Here is a 17,556-nt window from a genome sequence, read left to right on the forward strand (position 1 = left end):
TGGCACTCAATTAATGTTTACTGAATAAACAAAGGCATGAGAAATCAGCCAGTCTGAGCCTCGAACAAAAGTCCATACTCCTGTCAGTTTCAAGGTGACCAGTCACACAGGTACCTGGCAGCAGCCGGGTGACCTAGATTTGTCAGACTTTATCTTATCGGCTTTCCTTTCTCCAAGCACTTGCCCCCACAATGCTCAGGGAAGGTTGGCCTCTTGTTTTTACAGAGAAAGAGATGGACAGGGAGGAACTCTCCTCCCACACCGACACACTTTGCGTTTTTTTTTTTCCTCTCCCGCTGCGGGGAGAATCAAGAAATATGGGGGCTTCGAGCTTCAAAGAGCTCCATGAAGTCTTGTTTCACCGGCTTCCTCTCTCCTCAGGTTTCCTAGCTGAATGTGTCTGGGATGAACCTTAAAGGCCCTCTCATAGTTCTACCTGTCGTCTGGAACATTTGGCATCTAAAGGGGAAAGGCCATCTGTGGATAAAGCTGGCAGCTTTCAGAAGGTCAGGAATGTAAACAGTGGGGAGAGGCCTGGTCCTGAGAACACAGACATTCCTCCAAAGATGCATCAGAGAACAGGCGGCTGCCCCACTAGGCTGGGCTAGCTCAGGCCGACTGCAAGGAAGGACAGGGACGTCAGGGAAACAAAAGGCTGAAAGCACTTCAGCCTCTCATGAGAATTAGGTAAGCTGAATGGAAAGCATTATGGAAATGCTGGTTTCTCAGCTGCCCTGGATAACCCTAAGGGCCAGGTTCAGGAAGGAGATATTCATTTCTCCTGCCACCAGCCGCTTTTTCAGGTGCTAGGCCTTCCGGGAACCAAAGGGTACTGCGTACAGGCTCAGTGAAGGCAAAGCTTGCATCTGTTTGTCACTGTATTCCCAGGGTCTAACACGTAAGAGGAGCTCACGCAACGTGGAATAAATGACAGGCCCAGTGCAGAAGGGTTCACTCAGGGATTTTTTGTTTTGGTGAGGAAACACTTATCTGCTTCCTCATTTATCGGCTGGGACGCTAAGGTGACAGTTAGCTTCCCAACAGATACATGAGGAAACAGAAAATTGCTCTTGGTGGAGCCAACCCTAACAGGAAGGAAAAGGAGCTCCTGGGCCCCCAAAGATAGAGAATTTTCCTTTTGATGATCACAATTTACCCCTTCAAAGACCCAAGGGTATCAGGGACTAAAGGCGAGGGGAGACCCAGCGCCACCTGCTCCGCCTCTTGACATCACTGTGGTCTGGAGGGGAGGGAGTTTACAGATTGATCAGATGTTGTTGTTTTAGCAGCAGCTGGCGGAGCCATCTCCTCCTCTCTTCCTCTCCCCCTCCTCCGACTCACTGTCCAGCCAGGGAGACAGGGAAACAGCTAAAGCTCCTCTTGGCTGGGCAGCCCTTACCCCAGAGATAATACTCTGGGTCACCAGGTCAAACCCTCCTTTCAGCAGCTTTGCTGAGTGCTTTGGAAACAAAGGTTATCAGAGATTCTCTTTTGGTTTTGTTTTTTTAAGATAAAGAAAGCTGTTTCCTTCAAAACATTCCCCCACCCCCTGCCCGAAGCATCACAGAAGGAATCAAACTGACAAGCAATTCTCAGCTCCAGCTTCACTGTCCAGGCCAGGGACTTCTCTTCCAGTTGCCTGGGCTGCTGTGTCACAGCAGACTGAGGTCCTCAGGTGGGTCAGAGGCACAGTAACCACCTGACAGACTAGAAGAGAAGCAGGCAGGGACAGGCTTTTCCATTGGCATTCTAGAGAGGCCTCGCTGCTGCCTGCAGGTAAGGCCACAGAGAGCCGTGGTGGAAGGTGCTGCTATTTCATTACCTCCTGGGATAAGGAACAAGCGACTCCATAATGAGAAGCCTCAAAAGACCACGGATGACAGCTGTAGGGCTCAAAGGCAACTGCTGAGACTCTCCAAAAAGAAGGGCAACTAGCAAGTGTGCCAGGCCTGTTGGGGTGCCAGGCCCTAGTTCTGTCACTTTCCATTTGGTTTTCCTTAGTGACTATTCATAGAATAACACTAGCTTCCAACATTTATTGAGCATTTGTCATATGCCAGGTCCTGTGGTGAGGACTTCACATCGATTATCGCATTTAATTTCCACAAAAATCCCAGCAGGTATCTAATATTACTATTATTCCCATTTGCCGGTGAGGCCATTAAGACGCAAAGGCGGCTGGGCGCAGTGGCTCATGCCTGTAATCTCAGCACTTTGGGAGGCCGAGGCCAGTGGATCAACTAAGGTCAGGAGTTCGAGACCAGCCTGGCCAACATGGCGAAACCTCATCTTCTACAAAAAAAAAAAAACCAAAAAAAGAAAAAAGCTGGTGTGGTGGCAGGCACCTGTAATCCAGTTACTTGGGAGGCTGAATAGGAGAATAGGAGAATTGCTTCAACTCAGGAGGTGGAGGTTGCAGTGAACTGAGATCGCACCATTGCACTCCAGCCTGGGTGACAGAGCGAGACTCTGTCTCCAAAAAAAAAAAAAAATAAGAAAAAAAAAGACATACATAGAGGGATTACTTAATGTACACAGTTACCAAATGAATAAGCCAAGGTTGGAACCCAGGCGGTCTGGCTCAGAGGTTATACCACGAGCTGCTATGTTATATGGCCTCATATCACCTTATGCTACTACATCAGACTCAGAAGATGCAGGGGGAAGTAGAAGGAACTTTAAAGACAGTCTAACCTATTGCACTCATTTGGATAAATGAAGAAAAGGGAGAGCCAGAGAGGTGAACAGTCTTGCCCAAGATCATAGTGCTTGACACTGTCAATCTTCCGGATGCCAGCCCTCTCCCAGGGCTTCCTCCAGCACTTACAAGCACCAGCTATGTGCACAGTGGTGTGGTGGGGGGAGGTGGCAAAGTGCAAAATCAAGAGGCCCTCAGCTTCTCTCTGGGCTTTGGTTTCCTAAGCTATAAAATGAGGAGTTGAACTAGAAACTCCAGGTTCAAAGGTACATTCAGCCATAAAGTTCTGAGCATCTATGACTCCAGGACATTGAGAATCTTGTTAGGAAGCAAGACAATTATACATAAAAAGTGCATGCAACCATAACAACACAGACCATACCACAAGACAGTCATTAAAATGAACAACCAGACAGTGAGTTCCACTGACATTCAGAGCATCCTATAGACCAGAAAGACTCACTAGGAGAAAAAAAGATGTGAGCTGTTCTTCAAGAATGGGTAGAAACTGAAAAGAGAGAGAGGAGAGGAGGAGGATTCACCAAGGCAAAGGAAATGACAGGAGGGAAGAAAGGGTGGGATTTGCCACAAGGATTACTGAGTGAGACCATAAAACAGGCAAAGCCAAAAGAACCTAGGCCACATTGCCAAGTGGGAGCAAAAAGTACATGAGCAGATCTGAATCTGAACCCATCTGGCTTCTTGGTAACCTGGTAACCTATGGCCTTAATTAATCCCCACCCTGAAAGGATGTTGTAAAGTGACAGAGTAAGTAAAATACCTAAAGGAATTCCTGGCACACAGTAGGTGCTCAATCAAGAAGAAAGTGTTCTGGGTGCAGTAGCTCACGCCTGTAATCCCAGCACTTTGGGAGGCTGAGGCAGGTGGATCACTTGAGGTCAGGTCAGGAGTTTGAGACCAGCCTGGCCAACATGGTGAAACCACATCTCTACTAAAAATACAAAAATTAGCCGGGTGTGGTGGTAGGTGCCTGTAATCCCAGCTACTTGGGGGGCTGAGGCAGGAGAATTGCTCAAACCCAGAAGGCAGAGGCTGCAGTGGGAGAGATTGTGCCACTGCACAGCCTGGGCAACAGAGTGGGACACCATCTCAAAAAAAAAAAAGTGTAAGTCTTTAGGGACCCGTGTGGTGGCTCACCTGTAATCCCAACACTTCGGGATGCTGAGGTGGGAGGTCTGCTGAAGGTGAGGAGTTTGAGATCAGCCTAGGCAACATAGCGCACGCGCTCTCTCTCTCTCTATATATATAAAAAACTAAGGAGGTGTTCAATCAATAGTAGCTAATAGCAGCAATGTAATTTTTCATCTTTTTTTTTTTTTCTTTTTGAGATGGAGTCTCGCTCTGTCGCCCGGGCTGGAGTGCAGTGGCCGGATCTCAGCTCACTGCAAGCTCCGCCTCCCGGGTTTACGCCATTCTCCTGCCTCAGCCTCCTGTGTAGCTGGGACTACAGGCGCCTGCCACCTCGCCCGGCTAGTTTTTTTTTTGTATTTTTTAGTAGAGACGGGGTTTCACCGTGTTAGCCAGGATGGTCTTGATCTCCTGACCTCGTGATCCGCCCGTCTCGGCCTCCCAAAGTGCTGGGATTACAGGCTTGAGCCACCGCGCCCGGCCTAATTTTTCATCTTGTGTTTGTTACAACACCAAACAACCTTATCTGTAAAGTTCTTCTACCCTCCATGGTGAGCCTTGCTTTCCCTTTTTTCCTAAAGGTCACAGGCTCTTTAAGTGCAGGACTCATCTTCTTATCTCTACCATCTAGGTATAAATGTTGTTTAAAACACAAGAATTATGGAACCAAACAAGTAGTGTATGACAGTGGATTGTAGTCAGGTCCCCAAATACAAAGAGCCAAAGTAGCAATGGTGCAGATTTACCATTCCAGAGGCCAGAGGAAGTGCCACCGCTCAAACAGAAAACAGAGGGATTCTGCACCCACTCCTTGCTTCCCAGGGTGAACACCCTGATGAAAAAGAGTTTCTTTGGATTTTTGACTGGGAATACAAGCTTGATTACCAGTGTCCCTGCTGAGAGCCTAGACACTAATAATATACAAACCAGTCTTATGATTGGAACCTTAAAGGCATCTGCAAACCACAGAGTTAATTTTCAGGGTACGCCTCATCGCTCAAGTCAACATTTCCTTTTGGTATTTAAAGTAACCACACAGAAAGAATCACATTTGAGCAGATTTTGTGCTCCAGCTGCCTGCAGTCTGCAGCAAAAGAAAAACAAAACATAAAGATGATTCGCCAGATTTGGTCCCAAGCAGCTCCCTTGATACTAAATTGGTGAGCAACTCTATGTGTGCCCAGATCATTAATTTTCACAGGGAGCAGGCATGACTGTGGGACAGGTCTGCCTCCCATTTAAAGCATGTGACTTCCTGAACTCAATTCCCCTTGTCCATGCCTACAAATGATAAAGACAATTTTTTTTAAAACCATAGAATGCTTCTATTTCTTTGCCAAGCAGTGGTCAATGAGTATTTGCTGAATGACCACCATGTGCCTGGAACACATTCAGACCACTGCAATGGACAGACACCACTTGCCCCCTTCTAGTCTCTTCCTCACTAGTTCATCTGCCACACCATGGCAACACTGACCATTTGCTGACCACGTCATTACCTGCTTAAAAGTCTTCAGTAGCAACCAACTGTCAATGGGATAACATCCTAGCTTCTATTCTTCTAATAATCTGGCTTCGACCTACACTTTCAATGTTTTCACAGTTTTTCAACCTCTACCCTAAAGAATGGCTGCTCCCTGTGTGCTCCCTGCCTCTGGCTCTTGGTTTCTGCCACTCCTTTTATCAGCTCCTCCCCATCATTTGAGGCTTCTGCTTCCAAGCACAGTTCAATGCCACTTCTTCCACCAAGTCTTCCCAGAACTGCGTTTTCTAGACAGATGGATCTTAAAGTTTGGTTGTATGCGTGTTTTTTTTCCTTTTCTAACCAACAGTATCTTTGGTGGAGAGCCTGATGAAAGCCATGAAACCCTCCCTAGAAAAATATACATGCCCACAGAATGACACACACAATTTCATGGAGTCCTTGAAGCCAGTCCATGGACCCAGACTGAAAGTCACTGATAAAGATCTCTATCTGAGTATTAAGTCATTCACTCAAATATTCACCGGGAATCTACCAGTCTTAGGAGCCGTGCTGCTTCTAGAGACATAAAAATGATATCACAATCGTCTCCTCAAGTAATCCACAGGCTAATGGGAAACGTGTCATCATACTGTGATAACTGCTTTAACAGAAGCATAAAAGATGAGGTAGAAACTTCAAGAAGGCATAACATGAATCTATTATCTCCCAAACTAGGATAAAAGTTCCCTGAGAAAATTTGAGGGTAGTATTATAATATCTAGAATAGTGCTATGTGCATGCACACACACACACACACACACACAGAGTACATAATTAGTATTTGTGCAAAGACAATGGAATCAATAAGATAAAAAGAGCAAGTATAGGCACAGTACCCACATACACCAGAAACTCTTGAGATACAGTTAAAATGGTCCCACTGTGGACCAATTGTGCTATACAAATTATCCCAAGCTGGGTGCGGTGGCTCACATCTGTAATCCCAGCACTTTGGCAGGCAGAGGCAGGTAGATCGCTTGAGGTTAGGAGTTTGAGACCAGCCTGGCCAACACAGTGAAACCTCATCTCTACTAAAAATACAAAAATCATCTGGGCATGGTGATGCACACCTGTAATCCCAGTTAGTCAGGTGGCTGAAGCATGAGAATTGCTTGAACCCAGGAGGTGGAGATCGCAGTGAGCCGAGATTGCACCACTGCACTCCAGCCTGGGTGACAGAGTGAGACTCTGTATGAAAAAAAGAAAAAAAACGGCCAGGCGCGGTGGCTCAAACCTGTAATCCCAGCACTTTGGGAGGCCGAGATGGGTGGGTCACGAGGTCAGAAGATCGAGACCATCCTGGCTAACATGGTGAAACCCCGTCTCTACTAAAAAAATACAAAAAACTAGCCGGGCGAGGTGGCGGGCGCCTGTAGTCCCAGCTACTGGGGAGGCTGAGGCAGGAGAATGGCGTAAACCCAGCAGGTGGAGCTTGCAGTGAGCTGAGATCCGGCCACTGCGATCCGGCCACTGCACTCCAGCCTGGGCAACAGAGCAAGACTCCGTCTCAAAAAAAAAAAAAAGAAAAAAAAAAAATCCCAGCCTAATTCATGGCTCTTTTCATCCTGAACACGTTCAATCTCTGCCCCTATGGAGGAAAGGTACCATAAGATACTATACTTTATGAGCCCCAAATAGCTTATTTTCACCAAGAAACACTGTAAAGTAACCACATCCCTTTGTTTGGAGACTTTCTGTACAGATTTGATTCACCTGCCACCCCTTCCTGTAGAACAGATACTTCTACAGGAGTACAAAAGAGCCAATGCTTCATTAGTAGGAGACAGGGCTTTCAAAGGTCACATACTTGAAGAAAAGAATTAAGTGATTTGGGTTTGGGAAATGTGATTCTCTTTTATAAAAGCCAAATGGGTAGAGCATGTGTTGAAACTGGACTTACTGGGTTGTGCTGGAACTCTTCCATTATTTGTCACTTCTGCCTTGGCTGTAGCTTAGAAGTGATGTTTAAGAAACACTGACATGGCCAGGCATGGTGGCTCACGTCTGTACTCCTAGTACTTTGGGAGGCCAAGGCAGGCGGGTAACTTGAGGTCAGGGGTTCGAGACCAGCCTGGCCAACGTGGCAAAACCCTGTCTCTATTAAAAATACAAAAATTAGCCGGGTGTGGTGGTGCATGCCTGCAATCCCAGCTACTCTGAAGGCTGAGGCAGGAGAATCTCTTGAACTCAGGAGGCGGAGGTTGCAGTAAGCCGAGATTGCACCACTGCACTCCAGCCTGGGCAACAGAGTGAGACTCCATCTCAAAAAAATAAATAAAAAAGAAACACTGACATTCAACAGCAAAGTGGCAGAGGCACCCACCAGAGCTCGGGCCACAGAGCGCAGGTGTTCCCACCCTTCTGCTTCTTAGTACCACTGCTCCAGTAAAGAGCTAGGTCCCACTACTCTAGAAACAAAAGGTTTACTTTTTGAGATAGACATTTACGCCGGCAATCTGTTTATTCCTTCCTCCTAAAAAATATGAATTTTATTCGAGTATGGTTTTTGTGAAAATCATTATGTCATATATCCACTGAATATCAAAATTAGAGCTCAATTAACAAAATTAGAGCTAAAATTATCTATTTTGCAATTAGATAAGTTCATAGAATAATTATCTTCAACAGTTACATCTCATATTGTATATATTTATCATTTCTTTTCATCTTTATTTTTAATTCTTGCTAACTGGCATTCTGGTCTGATTATATTGTGCATATCCTTTACGAATTATGTTGTCTGATGTGACACAGCAGCCACTAACAACACTACTAGTGATATAACTCAATGCTCACTATACTGTTTTCCAGGGCATCTGGAGAAAAAAAAGAAATGAGGGGATTTTTAGAAATTATGTTCCTATATTTATTATTTACATGAGGTTTTCAGGACATAGATAATTCCATCACGATTTTAGAGAGTAGTTTTATTGTACATTAAAAACACAAACTGGCCGGGTGCAGTGGGTCACGCCTGTAATACCAACACTTTGGGAGGCCGAGGTGGGCGGATCACTGGAGGTCAGGAGTTTGAGACCAGCCTGGCCAACATGGCAAAATCCCATCTCTACTAAAAATACAAAAATTAGCCAGGAGTGGTGATGTGCACCTGTAATGCCAGATACCTGGGAGGCTGGGAGGGAAGCAGAGGTTGCAGTGAGCCGAGATCGTACCACTGCATTCCAGCCTGGGCCACAGAGCAAGACCCCATCCACCCCTCTCAACAAAAAAAAAAAAAAAAGAAAGAAAGAAAAAAAAAAGACTGGGTGCGGTGGCTCACGCCTGTAATCCCAGCACTTTGACAGGCTGAGGTAGGAGGATCACCTGAGGTCAGGAGTTCGAGATCAGCCTGGCCAACATGGAGAAACCTCGTCTCTACTAAAAATACAGAATTAGCTGAGCGTGGAGGTGCATGCCTGTAATCCCAGCTACTCAGGAGCCTGAGGCAGGAGAATTGCTTGAACCTGGGAGGCAGAGGCTGAGGTGAGCCAAGATTGTGCCACTGTACTCCAGCCTGGACAACAAGAATGAAACTCCGTCTCAAAAAAAAAAAAAAAGAAAAAGAAAAGAAAAACAAACAAACCAAACTGGTGAGCCATGGGAATTGAGAAACAAATCCCTGCCCTGACAGGTAGAGAGGACAGGATGGGACAGATCTCGGTACTTCCACAGCAGCACTCCCTCCGTGGCACTGCCTCCACGCCACTGCACGGGGGTACTACACTACACTGGTGTAGAACACCAGGGCTCAGAGCCAGAGGTGGGAAACCAAGGGCAGAGTCTACCTCTTGGCAGCCACTAGATCAATACAAGGCTTCAGAACATCTCACTCCCTGACTCTTCTCAAAGCAATGCTGCATCTAATCTCTAGACAGGAAGGGAAAACCAAAATGTCACCACTGTAAGCCCAATGGAACCCCACAGGGAACAAAACCCACCTGCCTTCTAAATGTTCCTAACCTCAGAAAGACTGCCCAGAGCTTGCAAACAAGTCAGGCCAGGGCTCCTCACACAGAACGCTGGGGAGGGGTACGAGGTGGACGGCCCCGGCTCTGAGGCTGTGTGACCTCAGTTTGATCACTGAGTCACCCATGGCCTGTTTCCTCATGAAGAGAGGCTTGAATGAGATGATCCGTAATTCTGGAAATTCCGTATTTGTCACCAGAAGATAATCTGACCTATAGATCTCATATAACAATAACGTAAATAGTTTTGGAGACTGAGCAAAAGGTTTCCTCATCCCGCCTCCATCAGATACCCCTCTACAGCACCCTACAACTCCTTTCCTCCAGGACCCAGAGCACTAAAGCAACCGTGTGTTGGCATGACGTCACAAGGCCCCAAAGTGGGTCTGTGATAGAATAATCCAATTTATCCTTCCTAAATGGCCTACTCCACAATGCCATTAAGGGGTTGGCAGGAGAGAGGCAAAGGGAGGATGACAGACAGAACATTTTCATACAAAAACTTTGTGAAGACCCAGGTTTCCATAATAGATTATGTCCACTAAAATGAGTGTTTAGATTATTCTCACTAGGGCTGGCTACTAACTGTTCCAAATGAAGCTATTATTATTTTATAACCAAAGTATATTTTTATACTAGGGCTTATATGTACCATTAGGGAAGAAACAATGTGAGCAATTCCTCATGCCAACTCAAAATACCTCTGCATGCAAACACTCCAGCATTTAGACCATAACATCCCCTAAGAAAGAAATTGTAGGATGCCTTGGCACATTCCCTAGATAGTTCTGTCATCAATTCAAAGAGCTTTTCCCCTTATCCTCTTTACCATTTTACAGAGAAAATGCCATGTTACCTTTCTTTTTTTTTGAGACGGAGTCTCGTTCTGTCACCCAGGCTGGAGTGCAGTGGCGGGATCTCGGCTCACTGCAAGCTCCGCCTCCCGGGTTCCCGCCATTCTCCTGCCTCAGCCTCCCGAGTAGCTGCGACTACAGGCGCCCGCCACCTCGCCTGGCTAGTTTTTTTGTATTTTTTTAGTAGAGACGGGGTTTCATCGCTTTAGCCAGGATGGTCTCGATCTCCTGACCTCGTGATCCGCCCGTCTCGGCCTCCCAAAGTGCTGGGATTACAGGCTTGAGCCACCGCGCCCGGCGCCATGTTACCTTTCTACAGACACACTTGGCTTGCTATTACCCCTTCTCATATCCAACTCTTGTGCCTCAGGTACCAAGTGAACCCATCTTAGCCAAACTAAAACTCATTGGTGTCAGGCAGGAATAATTCCCTCCAATCCACCCCCTTGCCTTTCTGTTCTTTTCTTTTGGACAGTAAGGCCAAGAGAAGCAAACAGACTACTTTATATTTACATAGAGGTTTGTGATTTGCAAACCACCCACACATCCATGATCTCATCTGAGCCTCATAACAATGCAATGAGATAAACCTGCTCCCCCAGTAAGGTGTATGCCTACTCCTCAGGACTGTTATTGGGATAGCACACCATGAGCACACACTAGGTGCTGGCTGCTAGAGACATCTGCTATGGTCTGAATGTCTCCCCAATATTCATATGTTGAAATGCTCACCCCAAAGATGATGGTAGGAGGAGATCAGGCCTTTGGGAGGTGATCAGGTCATCAGGCCAAAGCTCTTGTGAATGGGATTAGTGTCCTTATAAAGAGGCCAGAGAGAGGCCCTTCCCTTCTACTGTGTCAGATTAAGTGTGAAGGAGCTGTCTGTGAACCAGAAAGCAGGGCCTCACCAGACTGAATCTCATGTTGTCTTGAACTTGGACTTCCCAGCCTCCAGAACTGTGAGAAATAAACTTCTGTTGTTTACAAGCTAACTAGTCTATCATATGTTGTTTTAGCAGCCCTAATGGACTAACACAGCATTAAACATAGCAAACATTATTTTACCCATTTTATGAGCGAGAAACTGAGGCTTGGAAGTTGGACAGCTGATTGCACGTAACTAGGCCTCTAGGGATCTAGAGCAAGCTATGAAGGTAGAAAGCCTGGTACAGGATTCTTTCCACCACCATGGCAATACAGACTCCATTTGTTTTTAAAAACTTTGTAACTCTACACTTCTATGTAGGCTTAGGCACACTGATAGAAGGGGGCCTGAAGTTCCAGTCCTAGTCCCAGTTCACTGCTGGTCACACACTCAGACCTTTGTATCCCCTTCTTCATAATGAAAGCACTCATTTTTTTTCTCTTTTTTTCTTCTTCTTCCTTTCTTTCTTTCTTTTTTTTTTTTTTTTGCACCAAACGAATGTCAAGCTTTCAGATGAAAGGCCCTATTACCAGTACAAAGTATCATTTAATTACACTGCTGATACAGCTCCAGTTATCTGCTTCCCAGCTCCTAACTCCCACTGGGCAGATTCTGAAACTGCATAGGAGATTAAGTCAAGAGAGGCGAACAGGAGAGACATTCTCTCCTTGAACTTTCTTAAATGGAAGAGGAGGGGGGGAAAAATGAAAAGAAAGGCCTATTTTCCAAGGAGGAGGCTGGGGCAATGATCTTTCCATTAGGCAGACCTGCATAAGAATCTATAGATTATTTAACGCCGGGGGTGGCTGTGGAGTGAAATAAAGGAACCTTTGTGCAATGCCAGCCGCAGCTCCCTCAGCTCTCCCCACAGCCAGGCATTTCACCCAACCCTTTAAATCATCAAGCTCTAATGCACCCCATCTGTGTACCGGCCTGAGCCAATGAAACTGAAGCCTGTGCTGACTTTGGCCTGGACTTGTGAATGAGCCTTTCTGCCCCAAAAGGGACAGGAAGGACATGAGGCCAACAAAGTATTTTTTTTTTCTCATTACTTGTCTTCTCCAAGGCTCAACCTCCATCTATTCATTTATCATTTACTGAGATGTTGCCATGGGTCAGGTTCTGACCCTGAGACGTAAAGCAGATATAGGCCATGCCCAAGGACGTAGAAGAAGAGCTCAGGAGAAAGGAGTGAAGGAGGGAGATGAAGAAGAAGGGACACTCTTGACTAAGGCACACAGCCCTGAAACACCCATACCTGCATATTCAGGGAATGTGGCTTGGTTCCGAGTGGCTGAAACAAAGTGGAGAGCTGGCTGGAGACCTAACAAAAAAGTCATGACTCTGCCAAATTGTCAAAGGCCCTGTACACTAGGCCAAAGAGATAAGACATAAATTCTGAAGGCCATTACCATCTCCACATATGCAACTTCTGCCCATTTTACAAGGCCCAGATCAAAGAACCACCTCCTCCAGCAATCCCTCCTGAACACCCACTCAAAGTAATCACTCTTCTCTGAACCTCTGATTTGACATCTTGGACAAGTTTTATGAGTTTCAGCTTCTTCATCCACATAAAATATGACTCATGTCACCTACCTTAAAGACTTCATACGAAAGTTAAGATAACATTTATAAAGTGTCAAGCTGCAGTTTTTAGTACATAGAGGGTGCTAAAATACCTTATTGGCACCTCAATTTCTTATGATACATAGCACTGGTTCCTTGTATTAAAAAAATTATGCCTTGGCTTTCCTAGTAGATATAGGCAAATAATTTCCCTAGAGATTTCCAAAAAAAAAAAAAACAAAAAAAAAAAAACCCGACAACTCACAATTCCCCTCCAACTTTGCAAACCCAATTCCAACACCCAAGAGACCAACTCCTCTCTTCTCTCACTGACACCTTCTCACATTCAAACTTCCAGACTCAAGGGGTTCCCCAAAATTCAAAGGGAAGCTGAGAAGGAAGCTAAAGGCTGGCTGAAATGTAAGCAGCATAAAGGAGAGGAATTAACAGAACCATAAAGAAAAGAAAGTGGGGCAGATTCACAAGTCTGGCCAGAGGATAGGACTCTAAGGGGCTGTATGCTTCAAGCTCTGTGGTCACCTTAGACCCTGGAGAATAGGCTAGAATAGGGGGTTCGGTCCTCAGGCCTGATTTGAAAAGCCTTACTACTACAGATGTGGTTATTTGGGCAGCCTTCTTCACCTCCTAGGTCAAATCAGCCAGCTGGAGAGGACTGTTCTACAAGAGCTGACTAGATCCTTCATTCCTCTCTGGCTGGGGCTACCAAACCAGAGACAAAGAAAGCAACAGCCACCTTTTCCAGCAGGTCTTGTAAACAGATGAGGAACACTGATTTAAAAACAAAACAAAAAACTTCATCTGGGTCTGTGTAGAGGTGGGTTGGTTTGTTTTTACTTTAATGGCGTGAAGTCCTGGTTCTGGGTAAAGATGCTTTTGTAAGGGAAAAGTCTCCCATGATCTCTTTCTCTTTGTCTGCAGCCTAGTAAAACCTGTTTCTCTTCCCCTGGGAATCTAGGGCCAGGAGGGAAGCAGTTCCCCTGAGAACACTGCCTGAAGGATCCATTTCCTGAATTGCACAACTGGCATGTTGGTTTATTTACTTAATAATCCCCCAGCCCCATCTTTAGAAAGCAGCTGCCTAAGCACCTCAGGAAAAATCGGGTTCCATTCTTCTGATCATGATCAAATGTCATGCCATTATTACTCATGTATAAGCCCTAAAGGCCCCCACAGGCCAGTCCCTGCCAAAGGCCACCCACTTTAGTAACTCCACAGTCTTACAACTTCCTGGGGGGCTCTCTCTTCTTGCTAAGGAATCCCTCTTACAAGACATCCTCCTGCTTTCTTAGAATTCACCTTCTGAGCAGGGAGCACTCTTCACTCTTCGTCCGCCAACCTAAACCAAGCAAGCTGAGCACAAGGCTCCCATCCATCCCCAGCCCTTCCCTTTTCTGGCCTGCAAGCTGCCAGCTCCCAAAGCCTCCAACAAGGATGACACCTCATTTCCAAAATAACAAATTAAACTACTACTCTGTCCCTCCAACTCAGAGTTACTTCTCAGTTGAGCGAGACAGTCATGTGGGTCAGCCCTCCCTGTACAAAGATGGAGTACAAATATTCTTGAGAGAGCCTGTAAACCTCTGCAACCTTAGGAGCACTAAGCGCCCTCCCCTAGGTAGGCAAGGAAGGCCTGCTGGAAACATGTACCTTGGAAATTAGTTCATCATGATTGGCCAAGTGAGCTCTGCAGTGAATGCAGCTGTAGGTCCGGTGGCAGGAAGGCAGATATGCCTGGAAAGTCTTTGATCTTGTCATCTTCACCATTGGCGCTGCTGAGTGTGGGGTGAACTCTGGGGCAGCCCACGAGGCACTCCCACAGGATGGGTCGCACGGGAAACACCGGAAGACACAGGTAAAGGCCGTGGTTTGGCAGCGGGTGGGTGTGGGGCAGGCTCCACACACTGGTGATGTCTTCGGCAGAAGAACCCTCACGCGGAGGTCTAGGGCTAGTTCTCAGCAGCCTGTAACATCAAGGAAAGAGGACTAACATTGGCTGATGGAGCAGGGCTCCCTACAAAGCAAGCAGAATCCAACTGCTACCCATGAAGAAGGCAACACTTACAGGATCAAATGACCCACTTCTCTGTTCCTTGTATTATGCCCAAGATACCCAATGAATGAGAAAGAAACCACTGGAGACTCCAGTCTCGCTGCTTTTCTGGAGTGGGAAGTTCAGTATCATCCCAGCAGTTTCATTAGACACCCAGCACATGCATTATCATCATTCCCAGGCAGCCCTAGATAACATCAGGCTTGAAGATGTGCTACCACCTACAGCCCCAGGGAGAGGACTCCTCAGGGCCCCCTCTCCTGAGCCAACCAAGGCAACTGGTTAAAGGAGAAGTTAAAGTTTAGCCTCTAGAGGTTCACCACATCCAACAGTCACACCTGGGTTTCTCATCCATTTCCAGATGTCGAGAGTCCAACGCTTGAAGCCATCACCTGCAGAGGCAGCAAACCCCACACTCCAGGCTTTGCTTTAGAGATTGAGCATGGGATATAAAGGATCAAGTTCCCAATCCGCGGGATCCCTAGTGGTAAGCCAGCTCTTTCTGAAGAAGTTATTCTCTCTGCAGTACACCTCACTTAGAAGTAAATAGTACATTATTTTTTTAAACCAAATGAATGAAATCGATGGCATAATCAGAATCCTGCATCTAAAATTCACAGTAACAGTGAATTTTACCAGAATTCCTTCCCAGCCCTTTGACTTCCCATTATTCATCCCATAGTACCATACATCTTTTCTACCACAGCCTCAGCTCTTTTACTGGGAACCAAGGACACTGAGAAAGCGAGGTGGTGCCAAGGTAACTAAGTGAGCAGCGAGTCCAAATAAAGGTCTGAGGGCAGGGCCACAAGGTCTAAGACTCCTCTGCTTCTCTGTGGCTCACCTGCCTGAGGCTTCCGCACCTGCTATCCCCTGGGCTTCACTAATAGGGGTGGTGTTTCCACTTGCCTACCTCCCAGGAGAGTGGGGAGTGTTAATTAACACCTGCGTCATGCTTTGAAGATAAAATTATTTAGGGAGATGGGGAAGGAAGATAAACAAAATCAGATCTTCCTGGCTGGACTACGTCTGGGATCCATCTGGATCTTTAGAGAAAGCCTGCAAATCATCATCCTCTTTTTCCTCTAAACCTCCCTGGAACCAAATCTTCCAAAGCAAAGCTGCCGTCTTCCCTGGAATCCTTCCCACCAAAGCAGTCACTGAGGCCGCCATACTTCTGGGACACTTTATATCGTCCTGAGTGGCCAACAGCACTACCTAGCACTAGGCTGAAGGACAGTATCAGTCACCACCCCTTATTCCACAGTGAGAGCACTCCTCTTTTGCAGCCCTGAGCCAAGGAGGCTCCATATGCGCCAATTATATGTGAGTTATCTGACTGTTGAAGGGATTCAGATCTCCAGGGGCCAAGGTACGATGTCGCCCCTGCTCAGCCTCCCACCTCTAGTCTTAAAGATGTAAAATCAGGTTATAGTGAACATTATAGCAACACTTGAAGGAAATGGAAGTGGGAAATAATTCTCTCGGCTTTGCCTCAGAGTTAGGCCTGGCCATCACAGGAGACAGGACGAAAGATCCATAAACTTTTGGATCCAGAACCCCTTCATCACACCCTGGGCACACTCTGAGTAGCAGGTAAGGTGAATGACAAGACAGTCCACAGAAGACCAATGCTGTTGGGTGCCACAGCGTTACAGGTAGAAAGGTGGTAGAGCGAAGTACTCCGCTTGGAGTTTCCTGAAATACCCTCAACCTTCCTTTTTCCTTCTTTTTTGAGACAGTCTCACTCTGTCTTCCAGGCTAGAGTACAGTGGCATAATCTTGGCTCACGACAACCTCCGCCTCCCGGGTTCAAGCAATCCTCCTACCTCAGCCTCCCAGGTAGCTAGGATTACAGGTGCCCGCCACCACGCCTGGCTAATTTTTGTATTTTTAGTAGAGACGGGGTTTCACCATGTTGGCAAGACTGGTCTTGAACTCCTGACATCAGGTGATCAACCCGCCTCGGCCTCCCAAAGTGCTGGGATTACAGGTGTGAGCCACCGCGCCTGGCCCTTCAACCTTTCTAATATTCCTGTTCCATTCTCAGGATAGACAGCACGTCCAGGAAAGGAAGGGGTGGTGAGTTATAGAGTAAGGAAATAGGAAAGACAGGCAGGGGAAAACAAGCAGTAGGTTTCCCCCAGGCCAAATGCTGCTGGAGTCCACAGCCTTAGCTGCCCGCTGGGGAGCACACAGAACACCAGACCCATTCGTCTTACACAAACACAGAGGGGAGAAAAAGAAACAATGACCTGGCTGCCAGTCTGAGTTTAGAGAGCAGATACAGAGTCTGTTTTCTTAGACATGCAGACAGCTTCTAAATTATGCATTTCCCCAGAGTAGAATTATTTCTTCTCTCACTTCTCCTCTGAAGGAAACCCCAAAAAAAAGTTTACAGGCAGAAGTTTCTGGTTATGCTCAGCTTCAAATCTGAATCCCAAAACTTATTCAAAGCTACCTTCTGTGAAATAAGCATTTCTCGTTTGTATTAAATGCGAGTGTGTCACACACACACACACGCACATTCCATCCTTACCACAGCTCTGAATCTAAAAAGACAAGAGAAAAATTTACCACATAAGCAATGGCCCAGGCTGTCTGGTGCTAGAAAGGCTCTGGAAGGCCTAGACAAGAGGCCTTAACACTTCGCTGTGGCAGGGTCACTCTGCTCCCCATTGCTCTTAAATATGAATAAACAGGCATCCTAGAGAGGGGACTCAGTTCCTAAGAAGAGAAAAGGAAAAGCCAGGTGCGGTGGCTCACACCTATAATCCTAGCACTTTGAAACAGGAATGCT

The 17,556-nt window shown here is 46.4% G+C and overlaps 1 protein-coding gene across 1 annotated transcript in view; it reads right to left on the reverse strand.

The window, feature by feature from the left end:
- YPEL2 (yippee like 2) overlaps positions 1–17,556 on the reverse strand; it is a 64,344-nt gene that overhangs the window by 30,438 nt on the left and 16,350 nt on the right. Inside the window, exon 2 of the mRNA XM_003912834.4 lies at positions 14,354–14,667. Within this exon, the coding sequence (XP_003912883.1) occupies positions 14,354–14,470 (117 nt within the window). The 5' untranslated portion in view covers positions 14,471–14,667. The remainder of the gene's footprint in view (positions 1–14,353; positions 14,668–17,556) is intronic.

The sequence above is a fragment of the Papio anubis genome, chromosome 17 (genome assembly GCF_008728515.1).
Source record: "Papio anubis isolate 15944 chromosome 17, Panubis1.0, whole genome shotgun sequence".
NCBI classification, from domain to species: Eukaryota; Metazoa; Chordata; class Mammalia; order Primates; family Cercopithecidae; genus Papio; species Papio anubis.